Here is a 25017-nt window from a genome sequence, read left to right as displayed (position 1 = left end):
CCCTGTGAAAGGGTCGCTTGACCCCCAAAGGGGTCATGACCCACAGGTTGAGAACCGCTGGTTTAGAGGATGACTTGGAACTCATGGAAATTATGGCCCCTCCACTGCTTGCCCCACCACTGGGTCAATGAAGTCATGCATAAGGTTTTTGGATGACATTGACCCAAAACCATCAGAAAGCTTAGCAAATCATATGGCATTTTTTTGCTTTTTCTCATTTACAGTACATGTTCTTCTTTGCCTACAGTGGTATCACAAATAGCAAAAACTGAATATGGCTCCCATTCCCCCAGGCCAACATACATCTCCTGGACCATTCCAATATTAGCAATCATACATCCGCTCCCCATTCTCCCCAATTATAAATGTAATTATCACGTATTATTAGCACTTTTTTAAAAACCGTCTTCCTGTCACATAGAAGTGATAAATCTGAAAACCAGAAATGAAAAAGGTGGAAGGTCAGAGTGAGAAGAAAATAGGAACAGCTGATTTTCCCCAAGTTTCCAGGAAATTGTAATGGGCCAATGAGGCCTTAGTGAAGTGTGTTAATGGCGTAGTTAGCATCCATAGGCCACCCCACAGGCCTGTGCCTTCCCTTGCTCCATAGCTCACTGTATCATTTATCAAGTCACTGAAAGCTTCAGAAGTGTTTGTTCAAAAGATAGGGAATATTTTTTGTGGTGGGAGAGGAGGAGGCAGTTGGTCCTCACCACATTTTAGGAACATAAAATAAACACCTAAGTAAATAAGACCTGAAAGAGAGAGATTAAGGTCCAGGGCTGTATGCAGCACACCTGATGGTGTTGCCTGGCAACCTACAACCAGCCCTGGAGCAACAGAGTTCCAGCAAAGGAAAACTGGGATGTGTTTAGAAGAGCAAATTTACCACTTCTACTGTTTGATGACTATGAATACAACTGGATAAGGGACTTTATATTAAATTATACCCAGAATTTTCCAAGCCGGTGTGGCTCAGTGGTTGAGTGTCGACCTATGAACCAGGAGATCACTGTTTGATTAGCAGTCAGGGCACATGCCTGGGTTTGGGGCTCAATCTCCAGTAGGGGTGTACAAGAGGCAGCCGATCAATGATTCTCTCTCATCATTGATGTTTCTATCTCTCCCTCTCCCTTCCTCTCTCTGAAATCAATAAAAACACTTAATATCCTATATAATAAAGAGCTAATATGCTAATTAGACCGAACAGCAGAATGACTTGTCCGGACAACCTTCTGGAGGAAGCCAGGACTGCGAGCGGCCGCGAGGGCTGGCTGAGGCAGCTGGGGCTGCGAGGGCCGAGCCCCTTGCACAAATTTCATGCATTGGGCCTCTAGTATATAAATGTTTATACATTTAATATATATAAATGTCAAAACAAATTCTGGATATATATCATGTAAATGACTGCCATGAAAGAAGACAGTTATACTCACAGACCTGTAGAAACGGGGCACGGCATGCCACACTTGGGCAGTCAGGAGCAGGGAGAAGCACAAGTGAAAATCTTTATAGGGTTTTCTTGGGAAAGGATAGGAAAGGCAAGGCAAGCAGGGTAGACAGGTTTAGCATGGGCTAGTTTAGATCATTTTACTGGGCTTTGGCCTGTAAGAGTGGTTCCTAGTTGCCTGGACCTGGCTCTGGGGAGATTAGAGCAGAAGGATAGCGTCCTCTACTGTAAGGGCCTGATAAATAGAAGTGAGTGGGAGTGTGGCTCAGCCTCTCCAAGGCAGACGCCAGGCAAGTTTACTATCTCTAAGAATTCGCTGACCCTGGGAAGGGAAGCTCTTCCTCGGTTCTAAAGGCCTCAGAAAATAAGAAAAGGTGGTTTATACAGACCCTGATACATACACACACACACACACACACACACACACACACACACACACACACAAGCAGAGAGTCTGCTGCCTGTTGTGATGTGAGAGGCATCAGTGTTTTGGGGGCTGGTTTTACAGAGCATGTAAGGAATCTTAAAGAGCAACACTAGAAAGATACCCATTGCCTGTCCCTTGCATGCCTAAGGACACAGAGAGCCCGCCTGCAGTCAGTTCTCATGCCAAGCAGGGTGCCTCAAGAACAGCCGTCCTTCTTTCAAGATCTGCGCGTGGGACCCAAAAACATGGAAGCACTTTCTGCAGTAGCAGCATGTGGTCCACGAGACACAGGCTGGACAGGATAACTCCAGCAGTGCAGGACTCTTGTCTGATTGTTTTGATTGTCACACAGAAAAGAGGAAAACGCATTTCCCCAGCTCACCCGGCAGGTTGAACCAGAGTTCTGGTTCAGGCCTGGGCTGTGTCGTTTCCTAGCACGCACAGAGAGCATTGCTAAAAGGCATTATCTGGGAAGACCGCATTATGCTTTGGTGAATTAGCTTCAGGAATGAGAATAAACATTTACAGAGTCTTTTGTGCTTGTCAAATGGTTTACAAGCACTGGCTGGCTCACTTGTTAATAATTGCTTTGGGGGATTCTTAACAATGCATATTTAGGAGATAAAAGTGATTATTTGGATGGGATTCGAGGAAAAGACAAGTAATAGGAAAGCATTTAGCACAGTCGTGTTCAAGCCTGGCTCCCTGTCCTGCTGCTGCTGCAATGGATGGCCCAGGACCTGTGCTGCGTCTGTGGAAGACTGAAGGAGGAAGGTGCAGAGGAAGCATGGGACCCGTAAGATCCTACATCTTACATCCAGTGAACCCATGGACTTGCCACCCTGTCTGGAGCTAGATTGTGTTATCTCGCTGAAAACGGAGACTGACACATCACTGTGGGACCACAAAACTATGCGCGCGCGCAGACACACACACACACACACACACACACACACACACACACACACACACCAGACTTTACATATCAGGGACTTTAAACCCTTGGTGGAAATGAGACATATTCCAAAGCCACTGATTAAAAATATAAGATTTCATACATCTTCTGAATCTTTTATTCTAATCCACGGTTATTATTAGAAACATGTTTAGAGCCAACCGTAGTGGAAAATATCTCAAGAATAATCACTATATATATTTATACATTATTTAAGGTTGTCATTTTGAATACATTGTTATGTTTTCATGTTAACCATTATTTTGGGGGCACGTACATACTACATACTCTGCCTGTCTTACATCAGCCATGTCAGTCACAGTTTGCACAGAGAGCAATGTCACTCACAGGCAGCAATTGGGCAAGTCTTGGACCTTTCAAAGCAAATGTTTTATATTAGTGATTAATCTCATGGACAATGAACTTTATCAAGACTTGCCAAAAACAACTCTTCAATGCCTTCCTAAACATTTTACTATATATAGAAAATTGTGTAATAAGTTGCTGAGTCTGTATACTTCTGAAAATAACTTCCTAATGTCCCTCTCCAAAAGTCAGGAAACTAGAGCACTGAAGGGATCTGGTCATTATTCATTCATTGATTATGCAACCTTAATGAAACATGAAAGCCTGCCTGAGTCAATACAATACCACATACACCCTTAAAATGAATACTGTTAATTCACTAACCCAAGGTTGACTTACGAAGATCAAATCACACGTAACTATGTGACAGGTCACTTGGAAAAGCTTGACTGCTGTCATAATGAAATTTCAAGGAAATCCAATTTTAATTGATTACCTATTGTGGTTGTGGGTTTTTTTAATCAATTAGAAAAACAAGTGGTTATATGGTAATGTGGTTGCTGTGTCCTTCTGCCTAAGCAGGAAGCGAGCATCTTTGCGTGAATGCCGTTTCTGACTTTGCCACTATTCCCGGCTCGGGGCTTCGCTTTTCCCGTGTCTTGCTACGTAAGCCAGCATAGCCACGTGGCAGCTGTTACTCCCAAGACGTCCCATGATATGAGAGCCAGCTTCATCAAGCTCTGCCACCAGCGCTCTGGCATCCCACCAACCTCTGAGCCCAAACCTGCAAAATGGGAGTAATGATCAACTCCATTGCTGTCATGATGATTAAGTAGGAAATATAAGAAAAGGAACCACCATAATGCCCAGTACGTACTGCCTGGCTCATGTCTTTACCTTTCCTGCATGTGCCATAAGGCAGCTGTGGTCATCTCATTCCAATAGAGGGGTTGATATCCTGATTTGGCCATAATCATACAAGAATGGTCTGACAGAGTAGAAATCATATATATTCCATTTTCCTTCTGAACTAGGCTAGACTAATTTGTTAAACAGCTTTATTAAAGTATAAATTACATACTATAAAGCTCACCATTGCAGGTATATAGTTCTGTGATTTTCCTAAGTGCATGGATTTGTGCGACCATCACCCAGTTCAGTTACAGAGCATTTCTATCATCTCAAAAAGCTTCCTCGTGGCCATTTACAGCTGCTCGCCTTCCCTTCACCCTGAGGCAACCACTGATCTGCTTTCCTTCTCTATAAATTTGCCTTTCCTAGACATTCATATGAATGGGATTGTACAATGTATACAGTCTTTGTATCTGGCTTTTTCACTTTGCATACTGTTTTGGAGGCTTATTCATGTTGTAGTGTTGCATTAGGATTCTCCAGAGAAACAGAACCAATCGATATGGTAGATATGATACAGAAAGAGATTCAGCATGAGGGATTGGCTCATGTGATTCCAGAGAAGTCCTGCCATGTGCCATCTGTACACTGGAGGCCCAGGAAGGCCAGTGGGGTAGTCCCAGCCCAAGTCTGGGTGTTGGGGGGAGGCCAGGGAGCTTACTAGGATTTAGATAGGAATTATATCAAATGTGTAAGTTAATTTTGGGAGAATTGGCCTCTCAACATAATTGAGTGACTTTTTAAAACAGCTTTTTATTGTAAATAATTTCACACTTAGAAAAGTTGTAAGAATTGTGCAAAGAGCACACATATACCCATTATTCATATTCACTGAATGTTACCATGTTTCCCATTAGCTTTATTATTCTCTCTGTGTGTATGTATGGAATTATCTCTAAACTAGAGGCACGATGCACAAAATTCATGCAAGAGTAGGTCTCCCTTCCCTGGCTGCCGGCACCCTTCCCTCTGGCACCTGAGACCCGGGCTACCCTCCAGCTGCTGGCAGGCACCCAGGACCCGGGCTTCCCTCGCAGCCCCGGCTTTGTCCAGAAGGACATCCAGAAGGATGTCCAGTATAATTAGCATATTACGCTTTTATTATTATAGGTTACTTGAAAAGAAATTGCATATATCATACCCATTACCCTCAATTCTTCACTGTGCATTTCCTGGGAATGACATTCTCTTCATAACTACAGTGCTTCACCAGATTTAACATTGTTACAACCCTTTCATCTGACCACCAGCCATCCTGTTCTAGTTCACCAGATGGTATAAGCTTCACAGCATCCTTTCCCCTGAGCAGGATCCAAGATTCCAGCTGTCGTGTCTCTCTAGTCCAGGGCACTTCCTCAGCCTTCCTGTGCCTTTTAGAACAGTCACAGTTTGGAAAACACATTTTCAAAAACTATAAGAAGGTTTCAGGAAATACATATATTTTCAGTTTGAGACATAGTTTAATAATTATCTTAAAATTCACTTTAAGATAAACATTCTTCGCTTTTTCTTTGTCTGATGTTTCCTCCTGATTCCATTCACATCACACTTTCCAAATCGGAATGCCCCTTAGGAGATGGCATGTCCTTCTCCAGGCCACACCTTGGGAGGCACACGATGTCCGATGTCCATCGCCCTTACTGGTATCCGTTTTCCTCACCCAGTTCAGGTGGTGTTTGGTTTCTCCACTCTGTATCTACCATTTCCCCTACATTTACTGGGTCCTCGGTCTTGCTTTTGGAGCCAGCATTTTAGATTTTTTGTCATGTCCCCGGCAAGGTGAGGAACCACTCCAGGACTTGCAACACTACAAGTAATTGCTACTTCCCGTGAAGGGAGCATTCATGATGGCATTAAAAACTGAAGACCTTTTTAATGTGTATTTAGGCTTTTCCCTAATGCATGGATGATTAGAATTAGAGAAAGCTGCTACCAACTGGATGACAGTTCCCTTATCCCCTGTAACCTAATACAAGATTAACTCCTTTCCGCTGTTCTATTAATATCCCCAGTCAAAGACTTCCCTGATTTGATCCCTGCCATGCTTGTTCATGAATAAATGGATGGAGCTATGTTCCTACAGGGTTTATTTTTTTTTCCTATTCCATCAAATCAAGATAAAAGAACAGCTTAAAAGAAATGGCTCAGACTTCATTGGAAAGAGTAATACTTGGGGGGGGGAGGGGATATATTTTTAATAGCTCAGGAAGATTAAAAGGATGATGACAAATCCAAAGCATGTGCCACCTCTCATCAGTATCTCGGGACCCAGTTATTGGAGAGGGTGACAGCTGAGTTATTAAATTATGTAGATGCTAATTGAAGGCACAGCCAAGCAGGAGGATCTGTTGCCTTCAGAAGCACTTTCAGATTATTAGCTGTGATGTCAGTGATAGGGTGCAGCTTCTAGACCAGCGGTTCTCAGCCTGTGGGTGGCAATGCCTTTGGCGGTTGAACGACCCTTTCACAGGGGTCGCCTAAGACCATCCTACATATCAGATATTTACATTACGATTCATAACAGTAGCAACATTACAGTTATGAAGTAGCAACAAAAATAATGTTATGGTTGGGTCACATCATGAGGAACTGTAATCAAAGGGCCAGAAGGTTGAGAACCACTGTATCTTCTATTGCCATGCTCAGATTGATAGTTCTCCTAGAAGCAGGCACGCTGTGGGAAGGAATGCTTGGGTGTCTGGTCTTCACGGTAGCCCTCATTCTCAAAGTCACTTTTGTGTCTGAGATGTAAATGTTTCCAATTATATGTTACTCCCAAGGTCTCTGGAGAGCTATGACCTGCACACTGAGGCCATTTCCCATCTGGCCCCACAGAGATCTAGGGCTGTGGGGTGTGCTGGTGCTTTGATACATGGGATCTCTCCTGAGGAATAGTGGATGGATTAGAATTTGCCTTAAAGGACTGTGGGGCAAGAGCAGGTGGCATCAGCTTAGGATTTGGAATGGCCCAGTCCTTGGAAATGGCCCAAAGGTTCATTACTCCTGATACAGCTCTCTGAGAGAAATAGCGATGACAATAGCAGTCTGGATGTGCAGAACCCTTGCCCTTTCAAAGCACTCTTGGAAATATCTCTTTTGAGGCAATATAGCCACAATGCATTGGTTTAAATCTCGACATCGCCGTCTCCTGGCTGTAATCTTAACGCTGTGTAACCTTGCCATGTCTCAGCTTCACCATCTGCAAGATGGAGATAATAGTGGTTCCCTGCACTTAAGTTGTTGTAGGAATTAAATGAGATAATATTGGTTGAGTGCCTAGAACAGTGCCTGGAGCCAGTACTGTCGTCATCCCGCTATCCTACCGAAGGAGGGGAAGGTGTTTGCTAATACCCTGTTTTGATGGATGAAGAAGTAGAAGAAGCCAGCAATTCAGTGATTTGCCTATGATCACACAGTAACTGATGGGGACCTAGAATAGAAGGAAGCCATTCTGAGCTTTTGCGTCCTGCTTTAGGTCCCTATTGAGGGTCCCTCCTCCCTCCAGTCTTTTGAGCATTTCATCACGTCAGATGGTTTTGAAGCACAGGAATCCTTGAGCACCCCACCTGGACATACGGAGCAAGGCCTGGACCAGACTGTGTCCCCACAGGAATGCCCAGCTCCTTACCCCAGCCCCCAAACCCACCAGAGCGTGGACCTATGATAGCTGCCAGACACAGAGTCAGTGGGGAGCCGGTCAAATGAAGGCAGGCACAGCCTAACCCACTGCCCGCCATGCCCAGCAGGAAAGCTCGCTCATGGCTGGTTCCACTGAGCCCAGCAGCCACGGTGGCAGCAGCAGATGTAAGACTTAGCTCTCATTCCGAAGTAAAGACCAAGGAGGCATCTGAGAGATGGTTTTATAATTTCAGATCCTTGGGGAATAAAATTTAAATTTGACCCAACTTTGACAGTAGATACCACAGAAGAATTTGTTTTCAAAATGACTTTCATTTTTACATTACACATTAGCATGAAAAGAGAAAAGACAGAATACATAACTGAGTGCACACCCAAGTATCACCCGGTTATAGAGAGAGAACAGCACACACACGCACAGTGCCGCTCAGCTAGCACACATTCTCAGAGGGGACCTCCCAACGACTAAGATCCCAGGGACAACTTAAGGCCCTGCAGCCTGGCCTGAAACACACACAAATGACAAAAAGAAACAGACTAGCCCTGGGCGCTTTGGCTCAGTGGATAGAGCGTCGGCCTGTGGACTGAAGGGCCCCGGGTTCGATTCTGGTCAAGGGCACATGCCTGGGTTACAGGCCCGATCCCCAGTGGGGGGCATGCAGGAGGCAGCCAATCAATGATTCTCTCTCATCATTGATGTTTCTATCTCTCCCTCTCTGAAATCCATAAAAATATATTTTAAAAAAGAAAGAAATGGGACTAATAAAAAGACAGACATTGCTTCCAATGGTCAGCTGTTCGGAGTGCCTGTTTCATTAGGTATTTCATTGATCATGCAAAACAGAGAAATACTAGTAAAAGGAAATACACATATGAGGGAGGGAGAGAAAATGAGTTAAGAAACATATATATGCTCCTCACTATCTTTTAAAAACAAAAAGGTTGGAAGAAATGGGCTGATTCCCTTGGGTGATGAGATTGTGGGGGTTGTGGTCAGTTTGGTTCCTCTTTCTACTGGCATCCTCCATGTTTATAAAGCTGTATTTTACTATGGAAATTGAGGGAAGCACATTTTTTAAATTGGTAGCCACCAGGTACCAGCTGTAACGGTATGCACTGCAGAGACCACATCTTCGACATCATAGCTTAGGGAGCGGTGTGGCACTCGGTGTGTTTCCGTCCTGGTGAGAGAGTGCAGAGCTATCGATTGCAGGTCAGTGTGCCTGGTAATTAACTAAAGAGGTCTGGACTTCAGAACCTGAGGACCTGGCCATGGAAGTTGGGAGAAGGGATGTAAAACCATGTGTGAACATCTTGGTGCATTCAAAGATGTAGTCAACCCATATACCTTCCCAGTGCCTCCGAAAAGTGCTGAGAATGAGCCAAGTATCAGATTCCTCCTCTTACTCACACAGGGCCCAGCTGGCCGGGTCCCTGGCAAGCTGAAGTGGGAGTACTTGGTGGGCGTACTTGGCCCTCAATTTACAGTATGTAAGACTGAGGGCCAGCCAAAAAAACAGGGTCTTGCAGAGATGCCAAATCACAAGCCAGAAGACCATCCAAGTGAGTTGGCGTAGACAGAGCAGGAAAGCTGGATACGGAGCCAGGAGACAGGGCCTCCAGAGATCAAGTTATAGAGGGGAGCAAGTCCCCTGTGGGGATCTGCCCCTGCCGTGTGGCAAGGCTGGCTGGGGTGGTTTGTTGGAGTGAGGATTGATTCAAATGTGAACTGAAGCTGTTATAGGGAGTGATTGAAATCAGCATTCCAAATCCTGGATTGGCATTCTCTGTGTTTCCACAGCCCTGTTGCTACTGCCCATCTAAATCCAACAATAGAGAAATTGAAAGGGATTTGTATCCCCCAGGAATACAAGAATTGCTGGTACCGTATTACTGTGACAACTTTATTTAAATGTATACCATTCCCTTGATACACGATGCTTGATAAGCTCTCAGTAAAAATACTGAGCTTTTACCACCTTTGCTAAGGAAGCAATAAACGTCACCTGTAAGGGAGGAAATGGAAGGTTTTTGCCAAATGTTGAAGATCTTGGCAGATATCAATAATAGGATTTTTATAAGAAATGAGATTCTCCAAATTGTGGGTAATGGGTTGACAGATTGCCCAGATGGCTTAACGAATCACAGATTGGAAACAGAGCATAAATTACAGGCAGGAACATAAACACCAAACCAAAATTTGAAAATAAGCAGAATAGAAATTCTAAGATCATTGACAATTAGTAATTGCTTGTAACCTTTAACATCATGTTGGCTAGAGGTTATTTGGTATGGATGCCCCCCCCCAAAAAAAAAATGGAAAAGGCTTTTCTTGGCATAGTTTGCTTCAGTAGATATGAACGGAAAGCTCCTTCTGTGTGCCGCATCTTTCTAGGAGTTGGGAATGCAGAAGTAAACAAAAAGGCAAAGTGCCTGCCCTCGTGGAGCGCACATTTTAGTGGAGGAAGACTAATAAACAGGGATACGTAAGCAATGTATATGGTCTGGCAGCGGGGGACATGCAGTGAAGAAATCTAACGCTGAAAAGGAGATAGACGTGTTGAAGGACGGTGCTTCGACTCGGGAAGGGGAGAAATGCGGCCAGTGGCCCTAATTTCAGAAGAGAAATGGTTTCCGGAGCCGGAGACAGGAACCTCCGGCAAATCGTTTCACTGTCTGGTAGACATTCCTTATCTATCCATCAAGTGACGACGCAGTCAACTGAGGGATCTTAGTCACAAGCAAGCTCCCACAGCCCTGGTCGGCAATGGCGCTTTGGTACATGACACAAGGGAAATGAAGAAACAGATTGGATTTCAAACGGAGGAAGTAATTCACCAAGTAGAGCTCTTTTGTGGCAGTAAAACAAACCACCGGTTGCCCACGGGAAGACTCCTGCTTGGGGATGGCTGCTCCCAGGAGGGGCCACACTGGCGCTTTCACTGAGAGACTGAGAGAGTCTCGGGGAAGGGATCCCTTCTGAGAGGGAGGAGCCCAGCCAGGCCCCGTGCTGTGGGTATTTGGGGTGGAGGTCGCAATGATTCCAAAGCCTGTCGGGATGCACAAAGGCAAGAGAAGGGCCAAGAACGTTTCTAAAAGAAGAGCAGCCTGGATCAGTGAAGGGAGAAGAGAAGGGAAGGCAGGAGGTAGGGGTGGGCATCACAAGTGTATAGAGTGGAATACGTGCATAAACTAATTCTTTCCAAGTGCTTACTGGTTGTCCCAATACCATTTGTTGAAAAACCCCAGGTGGAGGTTGGGGGGAGTGAGTGGAAAGGTACAGGGATGCAGAAGTACAGATGGGTGGCTACAGAATAGTCATGTAAAGGACAACCTCGGGAATAGAGTCAGTAATATTGCCATAACTACGTATGGTGCCAGGTGGGTACTGGGAATATCGGGGGAACACTTTCTAAAGTATATGAGTGTTTAACCACTAAGCTGTACACCTGAAATTAATACAAAATAATATTGACTGTAAGCTAATTGGAGGGAGGGGGATTTTTTCATCAAAAAGAAAAATCCCTTTTTCTTTTCTTCCCAATACTGCCTTTACCATAGACTTTTTTTCTTCTTTTGGGGGCTTTCTGTTTAGTTCCATTAATCAGTCCCTGATCTCATGTCAGTGTCCGGCGTGGGTATCTCGAGTGCTCAGTCCAAGGGGGACTCGGAACTACATTGAGGACTGCAGCTAGCTGTGCGCTTTCCCAAGGGGAGCTCGTTATCATCTTGCATCTTAGACCCTGATATCAGGAAGTCAGAGGGAACTGTTTCGGGCAGTGCTGTGCACCTGGGAGGAGATTAATCATTTGTGCCTGAGTGCAAGGTCAGCCCCCGACCTCCTGGCCACAAGGAAATCCTGGGATGCTGGGAAAACGCTAAGCCTGTCATCTGTAATTAAGTCTGGTAGAGATCAATGGAAGGCCCTATAATCTTATCGGGTTTTCCTTTCTCCACAATTAACACCGCTCTTCCCTGACCTGCTCCCTGTGGGGAGTGCCCGGCCTGGCTCAGCAGGTGACTAACACCCTGTGAGAAGCAGAGCCACTCTGTTGTTTCTACCCACCCTGGGCGAGAACAATGTTATCAGACACTTCCTGGCAGATAGCAGAGGTGGGAGGCCCGCCCCCTCCCCCCAACTCCTCACCCCTCCACCCCACCCCCCCACCCCCCACCCCCACCTCATTCTCATATCTCCTGCTGTCAGGCCATCCTAAGCTGCAGACAGAGCCAGTCCACCCTAAGAGAGCAGGAGACGGAGGGAAGCAGTGCGTTTCTGACTGGGAGTGCCTGGACTTGTGGCAGGGTCCATGTAATGTAGGACTGAGCCCTGGACAACACCTTCCCAACCTTCTATGCCACAGGTTCCCCAAATAATAGGGCGTAGGAGGAAGGAATAAAGGAGGAAGATGGTGAGAGGTAGCTGTTCACTCCACCCTTTTGTTTCTCTGTGTTAAACCCATACCTCTGTTTTAACCTTATCACATTGCGGTGGTGTTTGTTGATTTATCTACATGCCCAACCCCACCCCCATGAGCTGCCTAAGAGTGTCAGGACTGCTTAATCGTTTTCATAATCTAGTGTGATCTAGTAGTGAGTGGTAAATACGTGTTTGAGAAATGATTGAGTGAATTTCAGACTGTTTGTGACAACACTAGTATTTGTGTTGTCACTCCCCCCTCCCCCCCCCCCCACACACACACCCATTGCTACATTCAGTTTAGCCATTTTGGGTGTCAGTGGGTGCAAGGGGGAAGGCAAATGTCTGCTTTTTAAAAAGAAACGAACAGTAGCACCCCCACTATTGGCTGATGCCCTGGCACATTTTGCAGGTCTGTGTCACTAAAATCAGAGAAGGAATCTTGGAAATGAGGTTGGGGCTCTTTGCTGAGAAAGATCAATCCTGTGCTCTCAGCAGGTGACACATTGCAGCATGAGGTCATTGCTGCCTAGAGCCAGGCTGACATCCAGGCTGTGCCCTGCAGAAGAGCTTTGCTGGGTCTCTGCTCTGCAGACAGGGTCTCAAGGCCTCGCAGAAAAGCCCCAGAGAAATCAGGACGAAGATCCTGGAAATGGCAAAAGCCCCATTTCCAGTTGCTCCTTCCCCTCTCGGGTTCAACTCCAGCAGCTTTGCTAATCACAGAGGAACGCCTTTGGGGAGAGATTTTACTTACCCTTTCCTTTGTTTGCTTAGCCTCACCTTTATTTATTGTTTTCTTTTAAGGCAAACATAAAGTTCAAATAGCTCTTATCACAACTCGCAGGCACACTAACTGAAGGCCCCCAGCCTTCACCCAAAACTGTCTCCACAGGTGGCATCCGTCCAAGAGCCATCCTGGGAGGGGATGTTTAATTGCTAATTAAACGTTTCCGGGCAGTGAGAGGATTCCCGGGGAAAAGGCCTATGGGACAGTGTGTGGTTACTTCCTCTCCACAGAGAAGATGAACTTGATGCAGGGCCAATGCCACACAGATTCTCTGTGGAACCAGTTTTTCATCCCTCATCCTTTGCATCTGGCAGTGTTGCTCTGGAAAAGAAACTATCACAATAATGTGAGGAGGAAAAGAAGCATTAAAAATACCTCCAGCTGTTTACCTCCTCTAAAGTGTGCTGGGTACACACAATTTTCTTCATGAAGACAACTTTTTTAAAGATAAGTAAGTTGCCTTTAGATAAGAAGTGTTCTCTTGGCCAGAGTCCATTCCCATGTGGGACCCGGCGGGGCAGTGGCCGCTGTATGTGTGACTGTGTTGCTATGGAAGCAGCTTCGGCCAGTGGAGCCCCTGGGCAGGCAGAGAGGGGGGAAGAAATTAAAATAACAGGAAATGTTAAGCAGGGCAAACAATATTTATGTGTGTGTAGTGTGTTTGTGTGTGTGTGACAGAGAGACAGAGATAGAGATGAAGAGAGAATGTGGTTTATTTGATATGTGGGTTATAGTTAGTTTTCTTGGAAAAATCCTTTTCTAGGATGACGTAGGAGAAAATCTTGGACAATAAAACCATCTGGTTTTATAGGAAAGTGTCTGATCAGATAGAGTATAACTTGTGTTTTTATTTTTATTTATTTTTTGTTATTGCTGCTACTGGAAGTAGAATATTTGCTTTGTTTTGTTGCTTTTGCTAAAATAAAATACTCTGTCTCCCAACTATATCCACCCCTTGCTAGAGGATGGAGCTTGCTTTGTTGCCTCATTCGATTCTAACTCCTGCTTCCTATGCTGCGCGGGTTGTTTTCATCTTGCTTTGTTTTGTTTTAAGTTTAAGGGTTTTATTATCAAAGTCTTGGAAGAGCAGTTTCAGAAACTGTACCAACATGGCCAGACTGCAGCCTACTTTTGATTTGACTGCACAAAACGCCTGTAACTAAGAAAACAGTTGCCTAACTACTTTGCCTTTAACATGGAGTCACAGTAGACATAAGATTACTACCACAGAAACAGTACCACAAATTTACTGGTTTTATGCGACTTGAGAGCAAATAAAAACTTGAAAGTACATTGTCAAGTACATTTGTCTTATTTTAAAAGCACATGAAGGTCAATTTAAAATACACTACCTCCTTTTTCCAACACTTAACCAAAGTGATGAAAGGGGAAAATTGAAAATCAGGACAAGAGATAACTTTCTTTTACAGATGGACCCAGGGATGAGCAGATAGCTTTCACTGGTGTGGGTGTGGAATAGATTATTTCAGGGGGGGAATTCCCAAGCACCTTATGAAAAAGTATACAACTCTACTTCAAAATATGCTTTTACTCACAGCCAAAGACAGTTTCATTTGAAATTTTGTTTCGGTAATTAAACCCTAGTTAGCCATCAGAAAAGGTTAGTGCATATATATAACCTTTCAAAGTTAAACAAAAAAACACAAAAATTCAGCCACAGACCTAGAGGAGTATCTATTTCAAATGCTTATTTCCAGGTATAACTAGAAGAATGTTAATTTGTCATGTCAGCAAGCAAGGCCATAAGTAGACACATCATGTTAGAGGATTTTAGTGTCGCTGCTGGTCTTGTTTCACCACGTCTGAAATCGGATCCCTCTAGTAAAGAAACAGGGGCACCATGAAGAGAGTACGGGAAGCAGAGTCCCTAATTACTGCTGCCATCAACCAGGTAGGAAAGAAGAAAAATGCCGGCACTCAAGATCGAAATCACCTTCTGGGAGGGAGGACTCCCTCATCTTCATGGCACAGGCCATCACGAAACACATGGAGATCACACTCTAAGATTAGGTGGCAATCCAAAAGTCCAAGACAGAGACCTCATTCCAGAGAGAAAGCTAGAAGGTCAAGGAGCACATCAAAACCCAGAGACAAAAAGAAAGAAGACAACTAAAGAAACATTCCAAACCACCACCAAAAACTTATAGCGCAGCCAAACAGTCCAGAAGCACAAGCCGAGAGACGCTGCTGGAGAAGCAGGAGTGGCACATGATCTCCTAAAAGCCCAGGTCTCCGAAAAGAACATCTCGCTCACCATTCCCTAGGAGGCATAAAAAGGAGAAGATGAGGGGACATTGTGGGGATAAGGACACATTTGTAATATCTTATTCAATAAAAGGAAAAGGAAAAGAAAAGGAGAAGAAACATAATGACCAAGAAGAAGCAGAGATGAATGAGAATGATCAACAAGCAAGAAGAAAAGGAAAGATAAGGCAAAGGATCAGGAAAGAAAACAGGAGAGCGGTTATGATATAAAAGTTACACGGGATTACAATGAAGAGCAGGGCTATAACAGCGAGAAAGAGAAGAAAGAAGAGAAATCAACAGAAGCAGGTCCCTAAAACAAAAGAATGTTCTGCAGAAAAAAGAACTGGAGCTTCACTAAGAGAATCCAAAGTGAAAGGGGACGATTATCATGAAGAAGACATGGGTGAGTGACTGAATATCGCCTCCATGGGAACCCAGCTGTACACACACACACGCACACAGTGTCATGCCTGTGTGTGATCTTAATGCTGTATTTGTCCATTGCAATAGACAAATGGCTATAAAGCTCCTAATATTGATAATATTCACATCCAAAAGCTTTTAGAAATGATCCGTGGGTAACCAACTCCTGACATGGCGAAGCCTGATGGAGTAACCAAGCAGTTTTACGATTCTGGTGCTGCTTCCTAACAGAGTGAGAAGCTGTGAGCACCTGCACCAGGCGTGGAGTCTTTGTGTTGTATGATCGCCTCCGTTAGTTAAGTAAGTTCGCTTATGGTGTTTCTAGAATTCGATTCATTGCTGTAATAGAGCCTTGTGGGGAATGCACTGATTGCATGTTAATTGTGGCACCTGTTTTTTTAATGTGTTCACGTCTATTAAAACTAACAAATAATAGCTTTATAACAAAACCTATCAGGTTGGAGGAAGAAAAAGATCACTAAAAAGTATGATATTAGGGATTCACTTCAAAATAAAACATTAGAAGTGGGAAATAGACACCAGACAAGGGGGATTATGAGGGATCCCTAAAAATATAGCTATTATTACGTAATAGCTGGCATTTACCTCAGAGCAATGGAGGAGAGGAGGGAAGGGGTGGGAGTTTAGATGAGATAGGATTGCCAGGAGTTGATCATTGTGGGTACATGGACGTTTATAGTATTCTTCTGCCTACTTTTATGTGGGTTTATACAGGTCTGTAATAAAAAGGCAAAAGGAACAGTGTACACATGTCCGTTAGCCCTTAGATATGGAAGAAAACACAGTAGATCTCAAGGAAATCAGGCCGCAGGCTACTAAGATATTTTGCTGAAAGGAAGATACTGACATTTAGTGTGGTGGTTGCTTTATATGAGGATGCCCACTGTCATTAGATGTCATCACTGGTAATGAAAACCATGCTGGACTAAAGAAACTCCTGGTTACGGATCTGATCCGGACTTCATAGGTCTCTTCCACTGCCAATTATTTTGTGGGGATATTTACCATCCTAATGAACTATTCCTCTGCGGAAACATTCTTAGGCAGAGAAACTAGACAGATGACACTATTTCCTAAAACCATCAACACAACATCCATTGCAGACTGCAGTGTGGATTAAAGAGCCAAAGTATTGCCTTTCTTTGTCTGTCAGAGCCCTCTGGGGATCAGAAGGCATGTGGAACTGCCCTTAGCTACTATGTCAGTTCCATTTATATCCATGCGCCCACCCCCCCCCCCCAAGGAATTGTATTGATTATCACTCCTTTCTCTTCTGGCTTCCCCCTGTGTTCCATGATGCACATACTTCCCTGGCCACAAGCCTAATTAACTCTCAAGAATCCGAGGAAACAATCTTATTAATATTCCTCAGGGGAATTCTAGTGAAGGAGGATGGGTAGTCTCAGGCACCAAGAGATCCGACCAGAAGTCAATTTGTGTCAAAAATATGTGCTGAAGCTTTGAATTCAAACTGTTGGCTGGGGCTTTGAATCATGCTCTGCCTGGAGGAGTCAGGATCCTTAGAGGGGGGCAAGGCATCCAATTTGCCACTGGGGGAGCCACTCCTTGTAGTGAGTAGGGCACTGCATGAGAGCCAAGTGGCTTCTCCATTGCATCCTCTCATCTCTTGGAGCTTGGTGGAAGCTGCAGGCTTAACCGAGGCTAGAGACCCCACGGGGAGTACTTCTGATGAAGAGGGATGCTATCTGGAAAAGTCACTGTATAACTCTTGCTCTAGTCATGACAAAAATTGACAAGAGAAAACTTCTTGGAGTCGAGGCACCAAATGTGAATTGACACATTCATTCCCACCACTCTAGGGGATGGTTGACATGCTCACCAAACAAGGAGAGCTGGATGCGTGGAAATATGTGGCGGGAGATACCAACAGTGAAGCACAGAGACAAGAGATCCCCATCTCATCCTGGGCTGTCTCCAGAGGAGAGGGGAGGAAGTGGCGTTAGAACACGATCCTTCTGGTGCTGTAATAATCAGCCTTATTGGGAAATGCTTATAGCCCCAAGTTAAACTTAGAGCCAGGTTTTGGCATATCTCGAGACTTTCTAAAGGAAAAAAAAAAAAAAAAAAACCTGTACACCGTAAAGCCCTTTTATATTAGCCATTGATCGCTCAGTCACTTAGATTGAGTCTTCTTCCTATCCTGTAAGCTGATTAGTCACACTGCACAGCGTGCTCCTGTAACCAAGGGACCATTAGGGAAGTGGTGACCATTAGTGTCACTGTTTAAACTATTTCTGGCAGATAAATTGAGAGAGAGCGAAGACAGTGTGCCTCCTGCAGTGCTCCAAGTATAGGACCGCTCCTGAGTGTCCTAGAGTCATGCCCCCTCCTCAGTCCCTGACACTAATCCATCAAGACCCCATCCAGGCAAAATTTGAATGACTGCATACGCCATGATGGCAAGGCCCCAGGGAGCTCTGTGTGGGGCAATACCTCTCCTTGCAGGGGAGCTTCCCTTCTTGGGGAGCCTGTGGCTTTTTTGCCTCTTATTCTGCGATGGAAGTTCTGGGCCTGTACTGTCCAGTATGGTGCCAAGAGCCCGGTGGCTATTAAGTCTTAATTATTTTTTATCACACACAGATACTTTCTTAGTTTCCTCTACAAGAGCTAGTTACATCAATCTTAACAGAAACTTCAGGTCATTTGAGAGGCCAAACAGATCCAGGGAAATAAGATGAAAATTAAACACTTAATCAAAAGGCACTACACCACCACCTAGAACCTTCCACCACGGAGGTAGTGGGCTAAGATTAAGGTACAGCAAAATAACCTCATGCAACTGTTAAAGAATATACAGCAAAAGGTAAGGTTTGTTTTTCAGAAGACTATGGTACAATGAGCATTTTTGCCCGAGGAGATATTTAGCCAGGAAAAGGTCAAGATGATTAAAGATCAAACCAAATGGAAAAGGAACAGGTACAAAAGGGACTAAGGCAGAGGGTGAGGGTCAGGCTTTTTTCCTCCCAAGAAGTATCCACTGCACTGTGTGCTGCCTACCTCAGGCCCCCACCTGGGAGCTGCCTGCCTCACAGAGGATCAGCAAGCAGAGCTGGATTCTGGGCTTCCTAGGGCTCTTGTTGTAATTTAGTATAGACCTTAGCGAACTTGTCACATGTTATGGGGGTGGAGGGACTGGGTTAGCTTTATTTGTTCTATTTTTTGGTTGGCTCTGTTGTTAGTAGTTCTGAACCTAGCAATCCCAGAAGCATTCACGTGACAAGTAGTCTGAGCTTCCCTAACCCCATTCAAACACCCACACACACAATACCCTTCAGAGTCTGAAATCTTGCAGAAGCTGAACTCTATTTAAAGCTGCAAGGCCCACAAAATCAAAGAAGCTGGAATGAGACAATGCAGGTAAGAAACCCAAGCAGTTCATCTCAATCTGTCTTTCCCTAATTTTGGAGAAACGTTAATATACCTGGCATGGGCTGTAGAAAGCTACTGGAGCAAGCTGGGGCTTCTGCTGACTTTTTCATCCAACACCAAGGGAAAACAAGGGGAGGGGTTCGCTTTATTTTTCGAAAGCCTCAGGAGGTGTTCTGTTATAAAGGGACATGGCTGAACAGGTAGGAAACAGATTCCCCATTGTGAATTCTCCTGATGGCTTCTGCTAGGATTATGGAGATGTCGATCACCTGTATTTTGGGACAATGCCTCATCTTATCCTCCTGAGGGATGGTATTGGTGACCACTACTGCTTCGAAGCATGCATTGTTAATGCGAAAAATGGCCGGGCCAGAAAAGATCCCATGAGTCAAGATAGCATAAATTCTGGTGGCTCCAGCTGCAAGAAGTTTGTCGGCTGCATGGCAGACTGTGCCGCAAGTGTCAGCCATGTCATCCACTAGAATGGCCACCCGGTCCTTCACGTCCCCTACCAGCACCATGCGGTCCACTTCATTGGCCTTCTTCCGTTCTTTGTGAATCAAGGCAAAGTCAACATTCAACTGGTCTGCGATGGAGGTCACTCTCTTAGCTCCCCCCGCATCCGGTGAGACAATGGTGCAGTCCCTCCACTCAGAGATATTCTCCCGTATCCACTTGAGGACAGCTGGTTCTGCGTACAGATTGTCCACAGGGATATCGAAAAAGCCCTGGATTTGAGAAGCATGAAGGTCCATGGTGATAATATGGTCGGCCCCTGCGACGGAGAGCATGTTTGCAACGAGCTTGGCTGAGATGGGAGCCCGGCTCTTATCCTTCTTATCCTGCCGGGCATACGGGAAGCATGGGATGACTGCAGTGACCCGGCTGGCGGAAGCAATCTTACAGGCATTAATCATGATCAAAAGCTCCATCAGGTTGTCGTTAATTTCACCACAGCCGCTCTGAAGGATGTAGACATCCTCTCCCCGGACACTTTCGCCAATTTCTACACAGGTCTCCTGGTTGCTGAATTTCGTAGTCAGCACCTTGGATAGCTCCAGGCCCAGGCGGTCTGCAATTTTCTGGGACAAGTCCAGGTTGGAGCTGCCGCTGAAGAGTTTGATATTCGGCATCTTGGCCCACTACCCTAGGCGCTGTTTGCTGGCGATCACTGCTGCGGCGGGACCCGAACCGAAGTCAGCCCAGAGACAGTACTAAAAGCTTCGTGTTGCCCCTCCACCATCTTAAAAGTCTTAATGTTAATTCATTAGAAACTCAGCACACCAGTAATACTAGCTACATTTCAAGTGCATAATAACTGTGTGTGGCTAGTGGCTTCCATAGTGGCGGCACCGACATAGAACATTTTCATTATTGCAAAGAGTTCTGTGGATGGCACTATGTTCCAAAGGCGGAATTCAGCTCACCTTCTATGACTAGATAAATTTATATTGGAACACAGCCACACCCATCCTTTTATATGCTACCTATGGCTACATCTGCACTACATGGGCAGGGTTGAATAATTGCAACAGAGACCATCTAGCCCATAAAATTCAAAGTATTTGCTATCCGGACCTTTACAGAAAATATTTGCCAACTCTGCTCTCTACCCTTTCCCCAGAAAAAATGTACATGGCTACCTATAAAATGTTACACACAATTTTAGGAAATCTATGAACCCCTTACTTCCATCCATATTAACCAAGCTCAGGTGACAAGCTTCTAGGCTAGTTACATTTTTCCAGAATCATCTGACCCCAGTTTCAGACTGCTGAAACAACAAATGCTAGAATTTTGTGATTTCAAAAGATTAAAAACATCTTTATAAAGTAATACCACTAGAGTTCACAGTAATGCTCTGTGTGCATTTTCATACAACATCCCTGATAGCCTTTCAGTTTACTGACAAGCCCACCTCATTTAAACCCGCCTCTACTTAATATAAACCCTATCCTACTTTTAACCCTTTCTCTAAGAGTCTGGATTAAATGACTCTTTATTAGACTCACTACCCAAACCATCTGTTATCTATAGAGAGTTGTCAAAATGTTAAATAGTTCCCATCTTTTCCAATTCTTGAGGTCTTCATCAGTAAAACACTTGCATTTAGCCTTCTTCTTCCACTAGCTGTTCTGCTCATGCTCAGATACCTGCACATCCTGCTGCCAGAGACACTTACTGAGCTGCTACCTGAAGATCCTACAGCACATTTTTGCAGTTTTTGTTGAGTTACATATTGGTTAGAAGAGAATTTGTCCACACACGTGTCCGTGCACACACGCATGCACACACTCTAGATAGCATAGGTCCCTGATCTAATTAGCCAAGAGGACAGAATGTCATCTAAAGTCCTGGGGTGGGGACACACTAGGGGCAGGAGGTGATAATGGATACAGCATGTCTCAGAATGGGCTCTCTTCAGCCCCCAGAGTCCCTAGCATAACACACTGATCTTTCCAGATCCAAAAAGCTCAAGCCTCACTCTGTCACCTTTTTACACTGACAATTTATATCACCATCCACAAAGAATGTAATCTAACAGTCATTGTGCTTCTATAGAAATTTTAGTCCCTCCTGTAGTTTTTTTTTTTTTAACAAATTCAGCATCAGCAAGATCTGAACATCTTCATTTATTCAACCTGTCGTTCTTTTTTGTTTTAATTTATCAAGTACCTATTTCCAGGAACAGTTCTAGATGTTGGAGATATACCAGTGGGGGTGGGAAGACATGTGTTGCCTTGGTAATGTGTACATTCCACTGGAGAATATTGAAAATAAAATTAGTAAAAGTAGACATGTAATATGAACTGAGATAGTGTTACGTGTTATGGGGAAAAATAAGTAGGTCAGGGGATAAAGGGTGATGGGGGTGCACTTTCATCTGTGGGTGGTCGCGAAGGTTCAGATGACACTGTGGCAGAAACCAGCACTGAGTGAAGGAAGAGACGACAAGGCCAAGACCCTGAGCAGGAGCCTGCTTGGTGCGCTGGAGGAGCAGCATGGAGGTCAGTGTGGCTTGAGCAGGGAAAGGGAGGGACAGGAAAGAAAGATGTCAGAGGAAAAGGTGATGGCCATTAAGACTTGGACTCTTGCTCTAAAGGGTTTTGAGCAGAGAAATAATGTCTTCATGTTTAATACCATCTTGCTTTGAATGATTTTGCCCCCTACTTTTAAGCCTTCTGGAAAATATCATTATCTCTCAGTCCACCCAGACTGATTTAATTTTCCTTCTATCTGGGTCACCCAGGCACTGAGTTAGGTCTAAGGACCTCAAGCCCTAATTCACTTCCCCTCAGCCCACCCTTCTCCCCTCCTCGCAGTCCACCTTTCACTCCAGCTGTGGCTGCAGGAATCAGACACGTGCAGAAGTAACCAGTCAGCACCCGTGTCAGCCGACTCCACATCTTCTTGGTTCTGCCCCGACTTCCCTGCCACGGCCGTGTGGGATGACTGCGGGGACCACTCGGCCTTCCGTTGTGTGCACACTCCTGATGTGTGAGCAGGTTAACATCCTTTCACTCATGAGGGACAGAGCCAGTGGACAGATTCTGCCTTTGTCCCTTCAAAGGACAGTGAGGGACATTCCACACAGCTTCTCCAAGGCTCCCCAGCAAGATTGAACCCCAACTGTCCTTAGTGGCGATCAACTCAACAACACAATCTTTGATGTTCTTTCTCTCCCTCGCTTTTCACTCTTTTCAGTCCCCTGCACCTGTTCCCTGAAATCACTCTGCACCGTGAACCTGTTCCCTGAAATCACTCTGCACCGTGAACTTCAGTTAAGCCATGTCTCAGACTTCTTTGGGGGGAAAACTAGGGTAAAACAGTGCTTTTCCCCTCACCTTCCTGACTCTGCTCCTGCCTCTTCATTCAAATACTCTTAGAGCCAGAGGGACCCTTAGAGAATATTCTTTTCAACACCTTTTGGTCACAGATAAGGAAACAGAGGTCCAAAGAAGTTAATGTGCCTCTGCTGTAATTTGTCTTTCTTGTGGAAAAGATAAGAGCCAGTGGAAAAAACAAAAACATGTAAGGAACAACAGAGCGTGGCAGACAGGTCCAAGGTCAAGAATAAGACTTTTTTTTAACAGAGAGAAACAAGAACTAGCCTTTGCCATGGCATAAAGGGAATCGGAGCCTGGGAGCTGAAATGGAGAAGTAACTGTACAATTTCTTTGTAAATAAATAATATGTTTAAGGATATTCACAGTTCTGGGTCAATTGTATCTCTCTAGGGAGTTTAGTTTCGTAGCAAGGCAATCCCTGTATTTCCAGTGAGCAATGTCCTGACGAGATTCCGTGCTGCTGCTTTGGGTGAGTCAAGGGCATTCTGAAACAGGAGTGGCAGACTGGGGATCAGGAGGCTGAACTTCTAATTATACATGGGCCATTAATTAACTCTGGGACCTTGAGCAAGTCATTTTCTCTCTCTGGGCTGTGCCTCAGTTCCTCCTTTACAAAATGACAATTAGTCTTCAAATGTTAACTTCTGAAGTGGCTTTGGAGCTCACCCTCCTTGTGTTGGTCCAAAGAAGAGAAGTACGTTTCTGGAAGTCACCGAGTGAGAATCGGGTCTGGCAGTGTCACCCCGATCTTCCTGGCCCTCATCTGTGGATGAGTTTTGAAATCTTCCCATGAAAACAAATAATCCCAGGATGGAACTGTAAGATAGTATTTTTGCCCTGAAGGATCCCATAATAAAACTGAGGAGACATTGGCACATATAAATAGTTATTATAAGACAGCAGGTGAGACCCAATAAGCAGAACCACTTTCACTTTTTTGGCCAGTCTGAGAAGTAAGTTGTCAGGAAAATCAGTGAGATTTGAGCACAGCTTTGGGGAAAAAAAAAATGGGTGGGTGGAAAAGCTCACTATGGATGTAACAAGAGCAAAGCCATGGACATGGGATCAGCCAGGAGGACACTGACTGGATCCGTCCAGCAGGAGTGGGCAGGTGAGTAGGGCTGATCAGTCATGGTCCTGGGGGAGAAGGAATTCTTTTTGTTTTGTTTTTTAATATATTTTTATTGATTTCAGAGAGGAAGGGAGAGGGAGAGATAGAAACACCAATGATAAGAGAGAATCATTGATCAACTGCCTCCTGCACACCCTACACTGGGGATCGAGCCCGCAATTCAGGCATGTGCCCTGACTGGGAAATGAACCGTGACCTCCCGGTCGATGCTCAACCACTGAGCCACACCAGCCGAGCAGAAGGGCTTCTTGGTGTCTTTCTTTCCTGGGGATAATTGGAAGCTAAATATAGTGAGGGGCTCTGAAGTTATTATTTCAGGCTGTAACAGCAGAAATAAAAAGTGGAAACTATGACCAGTTTTTTTATGGTAATTAAATAGAGTTAAATCTGCTAATTTATGATTTGTCCTCAAACAGTTTTTTTTTTTTTTAATGACATTTCAAGTATAACCAATACACAGTGTCCCTGGCACTAGGGCTAGTTATAAAATTCAATTAGTACAGCGATTTTCAACCTTTTCCATCTCATGGCACACATAAACTAATTACTGAAATTCTGCACTAAAAAAAATGTATTTTTGCCAACCTGACAAAAAATTAGCTATGATTTTGATTGACTTGAAAATATCTTACCTAATAATAGACAAACATGTAAATTGACCGTACCTTCGCTATGCTAACCAGCCAATCAGGAGAGTATGCAAATTAACCCAACAAATGTGGCGGTTAATTTGCATAAGTAGGCTCCAAGTGGCAGAGCGAAGCCGACGGCCCCGGGGCCGGAGCAGCGAAGCCTGACGGCTCCGGCCGGAGCCCAGCCAGAGCGAAGGCCTGAGTCCTGGGTGCCAGAGGCAAACCGGTGCCAGCAGCCAAGGGAAGGGAAGTCCTATTGCACGAATCTCTTCATGCAACAGGCCTCTAGTTAACAATAATAATTACCTATCCTTTTTGTACCAAAATGACTTTTAAAAATCAGATTCCTGTATTTGTATATAAGAATTTCTGGTACCAAGAATTAACCAATCAGATGCAACTTTATT

General features: G+C 44.7%; 2 protein-coding genes and 1 pseudogene across 4 annotated transcripts in view; 2 read left to right on the top strand and 1 right to left on the bottom strand.

Moving 5' to 3' along the window:
• Positions 1-25017, top strand: part of TMEM108 (transmembrane protein 108) — a 257869-nt gene that overhangs the window by 195688 nt on the left and 37164 nt on the right. The window lies entirely within an intron of this gene.
• Positions 14675-15575, top strand: LOC132215330 (serine/arginine-rich splicing factor 11-like; annotated as a pseudogene).
• Positions 18778-20131, bottom strand: LOC132215149 (ribose-phosphate pyrophosphokinase 1-like). Its single transcript, XM_059662916.1, has one exon. The coding sequence runs from the start codon at positions 20129-20131 to the stop codon at positions 19175-19177; it is 957 nt and encodes a 318-aa protein (XP_059518899.1). The 3' UTR covers positions 18778-19174.

Source organism: Myotis daubentonii, chromosome 14 (genome assembly GCF_963259705.1).
Source record: "Myotis daubentonii chromosome 14, mMyoDau2.1, whole genome shotgun sequence".
In the NCBI taxonomy this organism is placed as follows: Eukaryota; Metazoa; Chordata; class Mammalia; order Chiroptera; family Vespertilionidae; genus Myotis; species Myotis daubentonii.
The sequence above is the reverse complement of the archived record's forward strand: the minus strand, read 5'-3'. Positions and strand labels throughout refer to the sequence as shown.